Here is a 17,180-nt window from a genome sequence, read left to right on the forward strand (position 1 = left end):
TCTGAAGACATCTGCTTAGCTGTTGGCGGTCATTATTTGGGGTGTAATTTTTAGAAGTCATTCCAGAACTAGAAATATTCTAGGGGACAATAACAGTAAAAATCCACCTGTTTATCTAAAGCTAAAAGAAATTGAGGTAAAAATTTGTTTTTAAAAATAATTTTTCAATGGTTTTTTTTTTTTAAATTATTCTACCTTAAAGTGTGTGAGGAGGCATTTTAATACATTGGGGTAACTTCCCCAAAACTTCAGTTAAATCTGAAACTCAGCAAGAAATCTTGCCTTTTCAATTCGATAGTCATAATGGGTTGTCTTTAAAGCCACTGTCACCAGTGAAGGACAGAGGCAGGATCTGAACCAAGATCCTTTTCAAAGCAGTTGAGAGAGAGACTGTACAAATTACCCCTTAGAAGTTGGGGGCTGGCCCTAACAATTTGCCAGCAAAACATATTCCACAGGAAGATTTTTGGTTCATCGATTCTTGCAGAGATGCTCAAAACTGTTTTCTCCACTGAGACTGGGACTCTATTCTTGGTAGCCCTTTCCTTTGCATTCTTTTGTGCCTCCCTCCTATGTACATTCCAAACTGTATGTTTCAGATTCAAAGGAATATCACCAAGCATGGACAATTTCCTTGAATAATCCCATCATAGTCTCGTGCAAAGTTTCCTGTGATAGAATATTTATTCATTAGTATTTAGAGTGATAAATCAAGACGCTTGACCAAAACTGTGGCCCAAACTGAATCTCTCTGGCCCTCTTTTCCCACTGTGTCTATTTCCCTCCATCAGCTGTTAAACGTATGGATTCGTCTTGTTTCTGAATGAGACTAACCTCTCAAGAAAGGAATCGATTTTGAGTCCTTTTGCTATATTTTTATTTCATTTGAAAGATAAATCTCTAAAAGTATGTCCCATCAAGTAAACTTTAAAAAAGCCGTTTGTGGTTAGGAATGATTGATGCCAGGGGTACTACATAAAAGTATTTCTTTATGCGTCAGAGTTGTTAGAATAGGCAGTGGGGTTTGGGTCACTTCTGAATCTAAAAACATCTTTCTGTTGCAGAGCCAGCTTCCCTCCATGCCATGTCCTCTGAAGCTGGTGTTCCAGAGCAATGCAGCAGTAGGCAACCTCATCAGGTGATTCAGACCTTCTCCCCCTTTTGGACTTTTTTTTTTTTTTTGCCGTTAAACACCCTTGCCTCACGGCAGGCGATTATGTTATGTTCATGATGGACAAACGTGGCATTTGCCCACCTCTGAGTCAATGGGACAGTGTTGGGGAACGGGGCCAGAACACATAGCATCTCTCGCTGTGGAGCAGGTTTTTTGGGAAAAGACCAGAAGTGTAATTGTTGACTGGTAATATTGAGGAGTCTGTTAGACGTCCACACAGAGATGTGGGATGTGCAGACAGATGTGTGAGCCTGGGGCACCAGGAAGAGCATGATTTTTAAAAAACTTTTAGTTTTTTCTCATATGTTTTTTTAAAAAATATTTATTTTAACTGAAGGGTAATTACTTTATAATATTGTGATGGCTTTGGCATACATCAACTGAATCAGCCACCAGAACACGTGTCCCCCCTATCCTGAGCTCCCTCCCACCTTCCTCCCCACCCCATTCCCCTGGGTTGTCCCAGAGCACTGACTTTGGGTGCCCTGCTTCATGCATTGAACTTGCACTGGTCATCTGTTTCACATATAGTAATATACATGTTTTAATACTGTTCTCTCAAATCATCCCACCCTCACCTTCCCCCACAGAGTCCAAAAATCTGTTCTCCTTTGCTACCTTGCATATAGGATCATTGTTTCCATCTTTCTAAACTCCATATATATGCATTGATATATAGTATGCGTGTTTCTCTTTCTGACTTACTTCATCCTGTATAATGTGCTCCAATTTCATCCACCTCATTAGAACTGACTCAAACGTGTTCCTTTTTATAGCTGAGTAATACTCCATTGTGTATATGTACCATAATTTCCGTATCCATTCGTCTGCCAATGGACATCTAGGTTACAGCTGTGTCTCAGCTATTGTAAACAGTGAGGGCAGAGCACAATTGATTGCAGGTATTTCTGGTTGCTAGGCAACTTTTGATGGGCACTACTCTCCAAGGGACATTAACATAAAGGAAACCATCCATGAGGAGACATGGAGACACAGTTCATCATTTTCTGACACCGAGTCAACATTGGTTATCGTTCGAATGAATTAGAGTTCATATACAGAATATATGGTTCTTTATATCCAAAAATCATATTAAACAAATGTGTATATGTCAATCCCAATCTCCCAATTCATCCCACCCCCTCTTCCCTCCTTGGTGTCCATAGGTTGTTCTCTGAATCTGGATTAATATATATATTCTATTGATACGATGTGTAGAACAGACAACTAATGACAACCTACTGTGCAGCTGAGGGGGCTCTACTCGGTGCTCTGTGGTGCCCTAAATGGGAAGGAAATCCCCAAAGGAGGGGATGTATGTATACGGGGGCTTCTCAGCTGGCTCAGTGGTAAAGAATCTGCCTGCCAATGCAGGAGACACAGGATATATGGGTTCTATCCCTGAGTTGAAAAGATCCCCAGGAGAAGGGAATGGCTACCCACTGCAGTATTCGAGCTTGGGAAATTACAGTCCATGGGGATGCCAAGGGTCAGACATGACCGAGCAACTGAGTACAGATGCATGGGTATATGGATGGCTGCTTCACTTTGCTGTACAACAGCAATTAACACAGCATTGTAAAGCAACTATAGCCTAATAAAAATTACTTCAAACAACAAACAAAATACAAATGTGTGTATAACCAGGACCATTTTCTAATTTGTGCATCTTCAAAGGAGAAGCACTTAGATGCGATTCTGCCCGAGTGTCCCCAGTGGGTGTTCTCCTCTGCTAGATTTTGGGAAAGCCAGACACGCAGCTTGGGGCTCTGACAGCTTGTGGATCACACAGCCTTATCTCTGTTTGGCCTCAGAGTTGGTACCTGCCTGAGGCGCTACTGCTGAGTGCGTGCCTTCGAAGACCCATCCTTCTCTCCTGGCATTGATGTTCACTTCAGCTTCCAGCTGGCTGCCGGCTGTAATATGCCTCCCTGCAGTTGAGACCCAGCTCCATACGTACATCTTGCCAGGGACATGTGTCTCCCAGGCCTGTGCAGGGAAGGGGACCTTGATGGATGCTCAGCCACCTATCGAGAGGAGCTAAATGATGCTGTTAGCAGCAACCAAGGTAGCCAGGCGGGAAGATGTATGAGGGGTTCAAGGCACAGAAGCAGATGGACCTGCGTGACAAATTGTGAGCTCATGGTATGAGTTCGCGCTACTGCCTCAGGCTGGGTGGCAGAGAATAGAGAGGTTAAACTCTTCCCATCAAGCTGCTCCTGTGGGCACATGTATCTTTTGGCTGTAGCAATGCAATAGTTCCCCCTTTGAAGGGCCAGTGTCTCTTGACTTACGAGGTGGTGGGTGAAAGGGAGCAATTGCCAGGCTGTGATGGGCGTTTCCTGTCAAGACCCCACGACCGGACCTGAATGGGCACTGCGTGCTGATGAAGGGGCTCTCCCTCGGTGTCAAGCATGGTCACCCCAAGGACACATTTAAGCCAGTCATTACTTCAGTGGCCTTTCTGCGGTTACATGGCTTGTGTCTTTCCACCAGAGAAGTCACAGGGCTCAGGTCTGGGATGGAGGACGGGGCAAGGGGGAGGAGATACAGAAGGGGGTCATGTCCCATGTCCCTGATATAAATGAGGAAAAAGAGGGACTACAGTTGTGCTTGTATACAGGAGGATGGCGTTCGGAGCTCTGAGCGGACACTCAGTTCAAAGTGTTGCTTTGAAAATATACAGGGAGACATTTAATTTAGTTTGTTTTCCAATTTCTCCATCTCTTCTTCTTTTTTTTTTTTGATGTTCTTTCTCAAGCACAGTAGAAAAGCTTTTTCATACATATATAAATAGTATGTATAACATATATCTTGGAAAACATGAATTTTTGCCTAACTAAAAAATTTATGACATGTTTGACTCCACTTGTTTGACTTAGTATGAATGAAATGCTAGATTCCAATTAAAAAAAAAAAGATGCACAACAAGCAACAAAGATTTACTGTATAGCACAGGGAACCATAGTCAATATCTTATAATAACCTACAATGGAAAATAACCTGAAAAATAATATATGTGTATATGTATAATTGAATCACCTTGCTGTGCACGTGTAACATTGTAAGTTAATGGTACTTCGATGAAAAATCTATTGATGAAAAAAATATATAGGGAGAGAAATTTAGGATGTTTCTTCTTCTTAAACATGTAATAAGTTAGATAATCTATTGGTAGAAAAAGAACAGTGGCCATTGAGGTGCTGGGCCCTGGGGGCTGGTAACACGCCCTGTGCTTCTTGAAGTGTTTGTAAGGTTTCTAGGCAAGCAGGGCACCTCAGCCAGAGCACCAGGTTTCTTAAGAATCAAAGAGGATGCAAGGAAGATCAACTATTTTTGCCTGAGCTAGAAACTGACAAAGGGTTTTTAAATAGCTGGATTTTTCTAAGTGAGGGAACTTAGGACAAGCACATTTCTGAAAAGGTCCATCTTTGATCCTTAAGCAAAAGGTGCCTTGCAGGTGTGGGTCCAGGCACTGTGTCCTCATTGCCCATTTGGGAAACCTGGATGTGAGGTGTACCGTGGATTATGCTTCCTATGAGGCCCTTAAAGGAGGGAAGAATTGTGTTAGTCACTCAGGCGTCTCAGACTCTTTGCGACCCCATGGACTGTAGCCCATCAGGCTCCTCTGTCCATGGCAGTTTCCAGGCAATAATATCGGAGTGGTAGCTGTTCCCTTCTCCAGGGGAACTCCCTGACCCAGGGATCAAACTCTGGTCTCCTGCTTTGCAGGCAGTTCTTTACAGCTGGGCCACCACAGAAGCCCTATAGGAGGGAGGGAACAGACAAATATCATATGATATGGCAACTATGTGGAATCTACAAGGTGATACAGATCGACTCATTTACAAAACAGACTTGCAGACATAGAAAACGCAATTATGGTTACAAAAGGGAAAGTGAGAGGAGGGATAAGTTAGGAGTTTGGGATTAACGGATACACATCAGTCTAGATAGATAACCAACAAGGACCTTCTGTAGAACACAAGGAACTATATTCAATATTTTGTAATAACCTATAAGGGTAAAATAATCTATGAAAAGAATCTGAAAAAATATACGTTTAGATGAATCACTTTGCTGGACACCTGAAACTAACACAACATTCTTATACTCCAATTTAAGAAAAAAAGGAGGAGGGCGGGAAGAAGATGGTCCATAGAGGAAAGGGCTGGGCTTTCAGTAGTTCCCTTCCATGTCCTTGTTCCAAAGAGGACACAGTCCTGCAAGTGGTCATCTGGCCCCTGGAGACCCTCCAGGTGGTCAAGCCACAGCTTGTAGGAGCAGGTCCAGGCCACCCTTAGTGAGAGGTTCCTTTAGAACTTGCCACAGCCAGGCCTGCAGCTGGTCTGTGCGGCCGCGTGTCCCACTCTGTCGGTGGTGGGGACCCTCCTCAGAACTTCTTAGACCACAGAGCAAGGACAGTACACTGTGATTTCTTTCCTTGTGGCTTTTGTCCCTGTGCAGTGACCCCTGCTCCCTGGAAGACCCAGGACAGGCAGCTGAGGGTCAGACCCCCGTCCCTTGTCCTTCTGTCCTGCCCTCCTCTCCCCGGGCCTCCCTGGGACTCAGTTTGCTCACTCTACTGTCTGTGCAGCTGTGGGGGTGTCACCACCCACCTCAGGGGCCCAGAGCAGGTACCCAGTGAGATTTCTGCCCAAGAGCTGGCTGGTTAGACTTCAGAGTGGTTGACTACGGATGACACAATTTTACAGAAAATCTGAGCTAGGCTCAGGTCCTGGGCAGCCTGTGAGTTAAACGGAGAGATCTCGGGTTGTGAGTCAGCCTGCAGCAAAAGTGTGGCCCGGGCTCGTCACCACAGAGCTGGTTGGGTCAGATGCCCGGTCCTGTGGATGGAGACAGGGTGTGTATGCAAGAGCAGCTAAGGCTCCTGCCCTGGGTCAGCGGGTCTCAGAGCTGGGCCATCTTGCCTTTGACTAGTCCAGCATCTCATGAGTCCACCTGTGTGTGTTCTCCCCACTCCGCCTTCTCATCTCAGCTGATGTCTTACTTACCCTCCACATCTTCAGGAGGTCTTAGGTAGTGGGAGGCCGTGGACTCCGTGCAGTCTGGCACGGCATTCTGGATGCTCATTAAACACTAATTCCCTCTACTGGAGAATGTCCTCAACACCCAGCATTATGCTGTCACGAGCAAAGTGACACCAGGAGCTTGAGTGCTTATAGACTGCTCACCACAATGCAATCAGGACAAAAATACTATTTGACCGGAGTAGACGAGTATGCAATGTTTTGTTTCGGGTCCTTGAAGACAGCTGCATGATTCCAGGTCAAATGGCCATCTTGCTCCTTTGTAATTTTGGTCCCTCAGGGTTTCTTCAAGACTCTTGTTCAAATGATCCAGGGAATGGGGAGCCTGAAGGGCTCCGGGTGCAGTGCATAGGGGAGTCATCGGTGTGGCCTTTGGGGTACCCAGGTTCCTGGTCCCCCCCACCATGGATCTCCTGGCTCAGCCCAGCTGGTGGTGGGGCAGCCTGGGCATCTCTGCATTTTAGAGCCAGTGGAGGGGTTTCTGACATGTGGAGGGATTGAAGGGTTATTGCCTAAGACGGAAATGGCCTTGTAGGTAGGGAGAGTGGGATGTTGCCAAAGTTTGATGTGGCTACTTTGTCATTTCACCCTGGGCAATACTTATGATTTGCTCAGAGTCCCAAGACATTCATATTAACTGCACTGGGCTGGGATTTACTGGACCGCTGTCCAGGACTGATGCTGCCTGCACACCATGCGATTCCCAGGTGGCTCAGCAGTAAAGAATCTGCCTGCTAGTGCGGGAGATGCAAGTTCCATCCCTGGATCGGGAAGATCTCCTAGAGAAGGAAATGGCAACCGTCTCCAGTATTCTTGCCTGGAGAATCGCATGAACAGAGAAGCCTGGCGGGCTGCAGTTCATGGGGTTGCAAAAGAGCTGACATGACTGAGCGACTAAACAGAAGCAGCAGCACCCTTGCTGGTGTCATGTGGACCCCTCTACAAGGAGAGGAGGCCCTGGGGTCTGTGACCATACCTGCTCAGAGTTGAGCACAGGTGCCGAGGAGCAGGCAGTTTGGGGAGTTACTCTCATCCTCCCTTCAGTCCCACCCAGAGTTCTACCATCTGTATCTACATCCCCAGGCTGCTGAGAGCATCCACATGCTGTGTCCTCATTGTGTATCACCAGGCATGATTTTAATTACAACTTACGCTCAGCAGTTACTGGAACGGGAGCCTGGCTCCTTAATACTTTGTGTGTGTGTGTTAGTCACTCAGTCGTGTCCAACTCTTTGTGACCCTGTGAACTGATTCCAGGTTCCTCTGTCCATGGAATTCTCCAGGCAAGAATATTGGAGTAGGTCACCATTTCCTTCTCCATGGGGTCTTACCAAGCCAGGGATTGAACCCGGGTCTCCCACAGTGCAGGCAGATTCTTTACGGTCTGAGCCACCAGGGAAACCCTCTTTATACTTTGAGTGAGTGAGTGTCAGTCGCTCAGTCATGTCCCACTCTTTGTGACCCCATGGACTATAGCCTGCCAGGCTGGGGTAAAACCCTATCTGCCATGGCACCAGCCCCTATAACTCTCGCTCCTTCGACACCCTCCCTGTTAAGGTCCAGAACATTGGAGGCCCGCACTGCCATGGGAAGGTCACCATAGTTGTCGTGGGGAACCCCTTTTTTCAGATCCCTGGGTGTCTTTGGTCCTTTCAGTGCTGATGGTCCTTGAGGACTTCAGAAGGGGTGAGGGCTCAGCTCTGGGGCAGTGTCACTGGGGACAGGCTTTGGGCTGGAGGTTGCTTCCATGTAAGGCCATCCACTGTGGTCTGGAGCTACCAGAGGCCATGGCTGGTGTAGGTCAGGTCCACTGGGAGTCGCAGGCTTTTAAATCAAGGGAAGTGCCCCCCTCTAGCCTCCTGGAGCACCTCTCATGCTCATCCCCACCTCTCAGCCCACTGCCCTGCTGAGTCCCCCCAAACGTGGGACTCTTTACCAGGGGCTGAGAGAGAAAGTCCTTATTACTGTCACAACTGGAAGAAATGGAGGGTGTTTCCCCTGTATTCTGGGTCCTGAAGAATGCTCGCTTAGCGTGGAGATGAAGCCGGCACCTAGAAACATGTTAGTCTGGGTACCAGCAGACTGAGCAGCGGTCCTCAGGACAGAGACGCACTTGTTAAAATGCTCCCTCCTGAGTCTCTTCCAGACTTTCTGGGCCAGAATCTCTGGGAGATATGGCTGAAGAATGGACATTTTTACTGTGCTCCTGGGCAATCTGCTTTGAGGAAAATTCATTTGTGGCTCAGCGTGAAAACATAACAGACATGCATTGCGTCGTTCCTAAGGGGACATCATCCCTGAGTTTCAGAGCTTCACTTACATCTGTGCATTTGAAACCCGTGTTCACGACCCCACTGCAGGGAGCTTGCTGCAGAGCCCAGAGGATTCAAGATGCTTGTTGGGGGCGGTGAGGAGGGTCACATGGAAGCGGCCTGACATTGAAGTACTCCACATCCATGAGCATCATAGTTGGGGAACACATTTTAAATCTCCCGAGTTTTATGTGGGTCCGAAGGCACAACGCTTTCAATATGAATGAATAAAAGAGGATTTTAGGCTGTAGAAATCTCAGATCATGCACTGAATTTTAGGAAGACTCAGAAGGTAAAAACGGGACTGATTTTCAAAATTTGCATTTATCAAAACATGACACTTTTCTTCCTGATTATTTCTATTCTGGTTGCATCTCCAGTTAAGACATATAACACTGATGTTATTTTCCAGACAAGAATTTCTGTTGGTGAGGTACAGTTAATGTAGGTGTCACTGTCCATTAATTCATTAGCACAAAACTGATAAAGTCAGAAATTTCTTCCTGAAAATTGCAGTCAATGAGAAAGGAAAGCTTCTTTTATTTTGATACAAAACCATGGGGTTGGCAAATATTTCGCATCATGATGAATATTTAAAACAATCCTCCTTTTCCTCTCCTTGACTCACTGGCAGTCCATTTTTTTCTGGTTATTTCAGGCAATTCTGTGTCTTTCCTTCCAAGTCTGTTAGTTTTGGGGGATGAGCTTATGAATAATTTGAAACCTGGGTTATGTCTTCCCTGCTTGTCTCTCCCTTAGTGAGACCAACAGAAATAAACTCTTGATAAATTTAGAAAACAACATTGGTTGGTGCAACCATGTCATGGGGAAAAGGCAAACAACAGCAAAACCCCAGGCATCATCACATCAGAAGCACGATCCTTGTGGCATGATGTAGCCCCGTCAGCCACAAGGTTCTCCTTGTGTGACCGGGGGTCAATGAATTAAGACCGAGAGTCAGAGTGGTGCCCTCCCCAAGATTCGCTGCAGTTCCATTGTGATGTTAATTATTCATGGTGGCCAGTTACATTATTTAAGATGTTAAATGCAGCTCCAGGGCCTTGCAGTCTGAGCCAGCATCTTCAGGATGGGCAGGAAAATACACTGCATGTAATTTATTTTTTGTTTTATTTTTTAAAACCTTTTTATTTTGCATTGGGGTATGCATGTGTGCTAGGTCACTTCAGTCGTGTCCGACTCTTTGCAACCCTATGGACTGTAGCCTACTAGGCTCCTCTGTTCATGGGATTCTCCGGGCAAGAATACTGGAGTGGGTTACCATGCCCTTCCTTCTCCGTGGGATCCTCTGGGTCCAGGGATTGAACCTGCATCTCTCACGTCTCCTGCATCAGCAAGCGGGTTCTTTACCACTAGCGCCACCTGCGTAGACAATTAACAATGCAGTGATAGTTTTAGGCGAACAGGGAAGGGACTCAGCCATACATGTACATGTATCCACTCTCCCCCAACCCAGCCTCCCATCCAGCCTGCCACATAACATTGAGCAGAGTTCCCTATGCTATACAGTAGGTCCTTTTTGGTTATTCATTTTAAATATAGCAGTGTGTACATGCCCATCCCAGATGCCCTAGCTATCCCTTCCCCCTATTTTTTCCTCTTCAACCATAAGTTTGTTCTCTAAGTTTGTGAGTCTGCTTCTGTTTTGTAAGTTCATTTGTATCATTTCTTTTAGATTCCACATATAAGGAATGTCATATGATATTTCTCCTTCTCTGTCTGACTTACTTAACTCAGTATGACTGTCTCTAGGTCCATCCATGTTGCTGCAAATGGCATTATTTCATTCTTTTCAATGGCTGAGGAATATTCCATTGTATTATGTACCTTCTTCTTTATCCATTCTTCTGCTGATGGACATTTAGTTTGTTTCCATGTCCTGACTATTGTAAACAGTGCTGCAATAAACATTGGGGTGCATGTGTCCTTTCAGATCATGTTTTTCTCCAGATAGACTGCATGTATTTTAACAGGGAATTACTCTTCCACAGGCATTGGCCCCTTGGAGTAGTGAGTGGTCTGCTTGAGAGTGCATTTCAGAAGGGGAATGTAAGAGCCAGGAAAACTGTCTGAGGAGATAGACGGGTGATCTACATGGAGTCAGTTCATCACTTTTGCTCCTTTCCTTTAGGAAGGAGTGTGTTATTTAAAGAAGGTTGAAAATATTCTATATTTTCACATAATGGTGAGAATTAGGAATATTAAAAAACAAAATTGTGAGTTTTTGCTGTAATTTGCTTACATACACATTCTAGATTCTTTGAATTGGATCTCTCTTTAGGCCCTGAATTTGGGAAATGTCTGGAGTGTTGTGCTGCAAATCATAAAGGCAGGACACATGCCAACATTTGTATTCCTCTCTGCACCCTCATTTTATCTTTGCTGATGAGTGGAGCTTTCTTCTCAAATGTGCCTTTTATGGTGATCCCAAGCAACTCAATTCATCCTTTTTTTCTTTGTCTTCAGGAGTCTGATCACCGCCAGCTGGGCCCAGCAAATCACCCACAGGTTTCCTTTAACGTGGCCAGTCCTAAGAAGGTCAGGAATGTGACTTTGGTATAGTACAGACATCCCTTTGGCTTCACATGGCTCTTGACTGAGGACCTACATCTCATTGCTCATGACGTCATCATTGCTTACTGTGATGTCATCACTGCTGTCATTCTAACGCTGGGCTCCCACTCTGCAGCATGACCTGGAAGAAGCAATGTTGTCATCATCAGAATGGATATTTTATTTTGAGAGAAGGAATCCATTTTCACAGCTTCTAAAGTGGAATTTGACTTTTAAAATATTTCAAGATTTCAGCGAATTCCATAGTTACTAAGTAAAAGCTGCACATTCATTATGATAATGCTTCTCATCACCCAACACTCCTACTTGCTAACCCAGCAAATGGCAGATATGTCTACATCCCATTGTGACGTTTAAGAGGTCTTTATTATCTAGTCTCTTGAAGATAATATTTATGTATGTTTACTATGTGGGTATTATTGCATATTATCTGTGGAAAAAAAAGAGGATTAAGCATTAGGATCCATCAGATGACTGAAATTGCCCAGAAAAATCATAAGTTGTACGTTATAAATAATATTACATTCTAAAGCAGAAGTGCACCTTGAGAATTATCTTATTATTGGGTATTGACATGAAGACATTCATTTTTGTCTGCTCCCTTATCAATCTTGTTCTCATGTCCTCAGATGAGTTAGATGTGGATTTTGCTGTTTGGGGCATGTATCTTCAGCCATGAAAAAACTCGATATGGGCAATACGTTCTTTCAAAAATAAAAGAGAAGACACCAAAAAATCTTTTATTGTTCTTCTTAACTCTTTACTATTTAAATGGTTTAAATAATCATAGAGTTTAAGAATCAAGCATTTTCCAAGAAACAAGAGACCTCTATTAAAAATTCTTTTTTCATTTTTCATGTAGAGATTCTCAGTGTATTTTGCTGACAACCCATCTCTTCATATTTAACACAGAGGTTGGACTATGATTTGACTGAGCTCTGCACTGGTTGGTGCAGATTACCATGATGGCTAGCAATTAGTAACTGCCCTGAGCCCCCCACGGGGTTGCAAAGAGTCGGACACACTGAGCGACTTCACTTTCTTTCTTTCTTTCTGAGCCCTCCAGGCCCAACCATGCTATTGTCAAGATAGAATTTGACTTTTCAGAAGTGTTAGGATTTTAGTAAATTCCTTAGAGTTACCTGGTAAAAGACACAAATTCATTGTGATGGTGATGTTTCTTATGATACACTCCTGTGTGCTAATCCATTCACAAAGATGTCTGTACAGGCAGACCTCAGAAATGTTGTCGTTTTGGTTCCAGACCACAGCAGTAGAGCAAGTCACACAATTTTTTTTTTTTTTGGATTCCCAGAGCATGTGAAAGCTATATTTACATATATTGTAGTCTATTAATGCGCCTTTGTGTTATATCTAAAAGAACAATGCACACATCTTAATTAAAAAATATTTTCTGGCTAAAAAATGCTTGCCATCATCTGAGTGGTAAGTGAGTTGCAAACTTTCTGCAAGCGTCACATCATAAATTACTGATCACAGGTTATCGATTGAAAAAACAGCGCAACCTAAAAACTGAGAATTTTTTTATTTGGCAAATTTTCTAAAGACATCAAGCCTGGAAGGCAGCCTCCTAGTGAGCTCCAGGGGACTACTCCCAAGAGGTAAGGGAGGAGACAGGATATGTAGGAGTTTTTGCAACAGTGACCAGATAGTCATCAAAAGATTGACTGTTAATTAAAGAAAACCAGACATCTCAAGTTAAGCAATTCAGTGTTGAAATCATTCCTTTTCTGTGCATCTCAGCTGTCTGGAGCCAGGATCTTGTCCTTTCCTGTCCTGAGTCCTCTCAGGGCTCACCTTCAGGGCAGACTGCAGTGGCTGATGGCTACAGCATCCTTTGTTTGCTGATATGACAGGCAACATTTTACATCCACAACCGCAGCAAGTATAATAATAATGAAAGTTTGAAATACTGTGAGAATTACCAGACTGTGACACAGAGACAGGAAGTGAGCAAAGGCTGCTGGAAAAATGGCACTGATAGACTTCTGCTGGGTGTCACAAACCTTCAGTTTGTAAATGCAATATCTATGAAGCACGATAAAGCAAAGCATAATAAAATGATGTGTATCTGTATACTATCATGATATAAAATACTTTTTTAAAATCTTAAATTACATTCAGCCCCTACCCTGGACCCTCTTCTATGAATCGATGACTAACTCAAGGGAGATTTGCTGGCACAACATGGGACTGCGTTCTGCTCTGTACCTGTTCTGATTGGCTGGTTCGCATATATATTATCCATTCTGATTGGTTGATGTACATACAATCTCCTTTCTGACTGGGTGGTTCCCATGCACTATGCATTCTGATTTGTTGGTGTACCTAGACTAACCATTCTGGTTGGTTGGCTCATCTACCCTGTCCATTCTGATTGGGTGGCTTTCCTGCTTTCAGTTCAGTTCAGTTCAGTTCAGTTGCTCAGTCATGTGTGACTGCGACCCCATCGACTGTAGCACTGCCTTGCTTCCCTGTCCATCACCAACTCCTGGAACTTGCTCAAACTCATGTCCGTTGAGTCGGTGATACCATCCAACCATCTCATCTTGTCATCCCCTTCTCATCCTGCCTTCAGTCTTTCAGGCTGTCAAATAGTTTGACTATCACCACTACTTAGAGGATCCTGAAAAAAATACCTCTTATAAGACTGTGTCTGTAATATGAGGGAATTGGTCACCTATGTTCTTGAAGGGTGAAATTAATAGTGCAAAATTTCAGAAAGCCATGAATATTGCTATATCACTTTCCTGAGAGTCCTTTTAATGAGAAACATTAAATGTTTTTAAATGAGAAACATTAATTGCCAATACAACTGCTTAAAAATGAGACTCTTGTTTATTATCAAGACTTCTTTACTTCCTGTAAACATGATTCTGTTTCCCGCCGCCATCCCTGAATGAGAAAGAAGAAAGACCAGAGCGTTCAGGAGACCCTTCAAGCAGAGCTGTTTGATGAGTGAATTCCGTATTTTTCACTTCATGGTTTGCTTTCCTTAAATTGCTACAGAATTTGGATCCTGGGACAAGGCAAATATTATGTCTTTTATGCCTTTTGTAACCTTTACAGAATCTAGCATTCTGTAGGCATTAAGTAAACACTGACATCAAATAGATCAATATTGAGAAAGATAGTATGTTGAGGTATAATGTATATTTGCCATCTGCCTGCTATAAGAATTATATTCTTGTGGTTATTTTAGGAGTTGGGGGGTGGTGCATGTAGAATACAATTGAACTTTAAGTTTTAAACTCTGGAGAATGATGCCAAATGATCTCCATAGAAATCTCTCCAACTTGCTACATGCTTGGTGAATCAGTCTATAATATTTTTTCATTCATTAGATTCTGGGAAGTTTTCCTATATTATGAGTAAACAAGTTCTAACAGTAGCTTATTCCATGAGTAAGTTTTCTCAAAGGGATCCTCGGCTAGTTTATTTATTTATTTTTAAAAATTATTTATTTGGCGGTGTTCAGTCTCAATTGCAGCATGGGGGATCTGGTTCCCTGAATGGGAAGGAAACCCAAGTCCCCTGCATTGGGATTATGGAGTCTCAGCCATGAACTATCAGGAAGGTCCCCTGGCTAGTTTTTATTTTACAAGAGGTATGAACATTTTATAAACCGAACTATCTAGAGTTGACCTATGCAATACCAGAGGCACATGCGGCTATTTGCATTTAAATTATTTGAAATTAAATGAAATATGATTGATTTCCTCAATCCCAGTGGGCGCATGTCAAGTGCTCAATACCAGGTGTGGCTAGTGACTGCTGTGTCGGATGTGTAGATTACAGATTTTATTGCTTCAGAAAACTTTCTGGATAGTGCTGACCTAGAGCCCTCTACTAGGAAATGACCTTGGTGTGTCAAGGATGGGCTGTTTTACACAAACACGCGATCTGTGCTTGCTCTCAGTGTTATGTCTGTGTACTTGCCAGTTTCTATTTAGGAATCCTGCAAATCCCAGGGCAGCTCTCAACTGATAATGGGATTGTGCTGGTGTGATTAAGTCTCTCTCTCACTCCTGCAGTGCACAGAGCTGAAGCAGGCTTGGGGGAAGGGGTGAGAGAACTTAAAGCATCGTGTCCAAGGATGTTTCTCTGAAAGATACATATGCCTCTCTGCCAGTGAAAGACCAATGAAGCTACAGATGCATTTAAAGAAGTGTCCCTCAGAGCCTTGAGTCATAAAATGATACCCAGGGAGACCACGCCTGCCCATCCTTCCAGGATTCTTTGACGTTGGTTACACTGTCAGATTCCAAGCCTGCCCCAGGGAGTTAAAGGATCTTCCTTTGTTTACTCAGGGCTTCCCTGGTGGCTCAGCTGGTAAAGTAGGACTCAAGTCATTCAGGAAATCAGCCCTGAATATTCACTGGAAGGACTGATGCTGAAGTTGAAGCTCCAATATTTTGGTCAGCTGATGCGAAGAGTGGACTTATCAGAAAAGACTCTGATGCTGGGAAAGATTGAGGGCAGGAGGAGAAGGGGATGACAGGATGAGATGGTTGGGTGGCATCACTGATTCAATGGACATGAGTTTTGAGCAAACTCAGGAAGAGAGTGAAGGACAGGGAAGCCTGGTGTGCTGCAACCCATTGGGTTGCAAAGAGCCAGACAGGACTTAGTGACTGAACAACAACAACAACTCAAGTCATAATGTCAATACATCGAAGATAATTGAAGAGGTCCAATAGAAGCACTTCCTGTGCTCTTTGTGGCCCTGATCTTGGAACACCATTAGGGATCTGAGAGCTGGGATGCCGGTTTTTGGCTGATGATGACCTGAAGGTGAATGGATGCTGTCGAGGATACAGGAGATGCTGCGTCAGCATCTGAGCCTACCATATAAGTGCGTATCGTGCCCTTGGAGGGGCTTCCCTGGTGCCTTAGTCAGTGAAGAACTCCCCTGCCAATACAGAAGACACGGCTTCAATGGACATGAGTTTGAGCAAGTTCAGGGAGACAGTGAAGGACAGGGGAGCCTGGCGTGCTGCAGTTCGTGGGGTCACAAAGAATCGGATATGACTTAGTGACTAAACAACAACAGCAACAACAACATTCCCTTAGGGAAGAACATGTGTCCTATGCAAAGAGGTAGGACAGTCCTATTTGTGGGTAGACTGACCCAGGTGAGACCCAGATGAGAATGTGGGTCTCAGACGGAGGAAGAGATGGGCTATTCCAGGTGAAGGGGTTTGGGCAAGTAGAATGGGATAGATGGTGGTCCAGCAGGCCCTTGTAGGACATGTAGGTCAGAGGAGCTGTCACCATACCCATCCACAGGACTGACGGGGCATGAGAGATGGCCAGGCCTGCACAGAGAAGGCCCCTGACGGTTGCTGGGCCACAGGTAGGGGGACACAGCCAAGCTATGGACAGGTGACTGGGAGGGAGTCAGGTAACAAAGACACGGTCTCCTCCCTCTGCTGCTCACCAAACCCGACCAGAGCCAGGACTTCAGGGAGCTTGCTGCTGGCATCCACGCAGGATGGAGAGGGGTGAGTGTGGCTGATGGATGGGAGAGGCAGGGAGAAGACACCTGATAACATTTAGGAAACAGAAATTGAAGCATCGAGAATGTGCTTGTGATGTCACAGGGAAAGATGTTGTGCCTGGCAGGGTTCCACTTCTTCTTGGGGTGAATCCATTTACCCCAAGAGGACACACGTTGGAGGAAAGGAATTTGGCTGCATTGAACTTTAGTAGGTTTTATCTTTGTTGATGCTTCAGTAGAACAAAGGGATTGAATGGTGACCTCCTAAAGTCCATCCTGGAGATGCCCACTTCCCCACTCCCCTGACCTGTCCTCACCTGACATGGTCCACTTCTTAGGACCGAGGTCGCCCTGCTCCAAGTGCGTGCAGCCTTTCCTCATCCCTGCAGTGTTTGGAAGGAGCCTCATTTCCCTGCAGTTGATAAATATTTAATTCTCACCCTGCACCACTTGTAAATCGTGCCACAGGCCATGGCCTCGGGTGAGGCTCACTCTCTAACATTTATGAAGCAGGTGCCCTGGGTTCTCAA

At 44.6% G+C, this 17,180-nt stretch overlaps 1 protein-coding gene across 12 annotated transcripts in view; it reads left to right on the top strand.

The window, feature by feature from the left end:
* IGSF5 (immunoglobulin superfamily member 5) overlaps positions 1-11,865 on the top strand; it is a 51,420-nt gene extending 39,555 nt beyond the window's left edge. For all 12 annotated transcript variants that reach the window (XM_069566015.1, XM_069565996.1, XM_069566050.1 and 9 more), the window contains 2 exons: positions 1,065-1,138; positions 11,022-11,865. In XM_069566015.1, the coding sequence (XP_069422116.1) occupies positions 1,065-1,138; positions 11,022-11,117 (170 nt within the window). In that variant the 3' untranslated portion in view covers positions 11,118-11,865. The remainder of the gene's footprint in view (positions 1-1,064; positions 1,139-11,021) is intronic.
* The last annotated feature ends 5,315 nt before the right edge of the window (positions 11,866-17,180 follow it).

The sequence above is a fragment of the Ovis canadensis genome, chromosome 1 (genome assembly GCF_042477335.2).
Source record: "Ovis canadensis isolate MfBH-ARS-UI-01 breed Bighorn chromosome 1, ARS-UI_OviCan_v2, whole genome shotgun sequence".
In the NCBI taxonomy this organism is placed as follows: domain Eukaryota; kingdom Metazoa; phylum Chordata; class Mammalia; order Artiodactyla; family Bovidae; genus Ovis; species Ovis canadensis.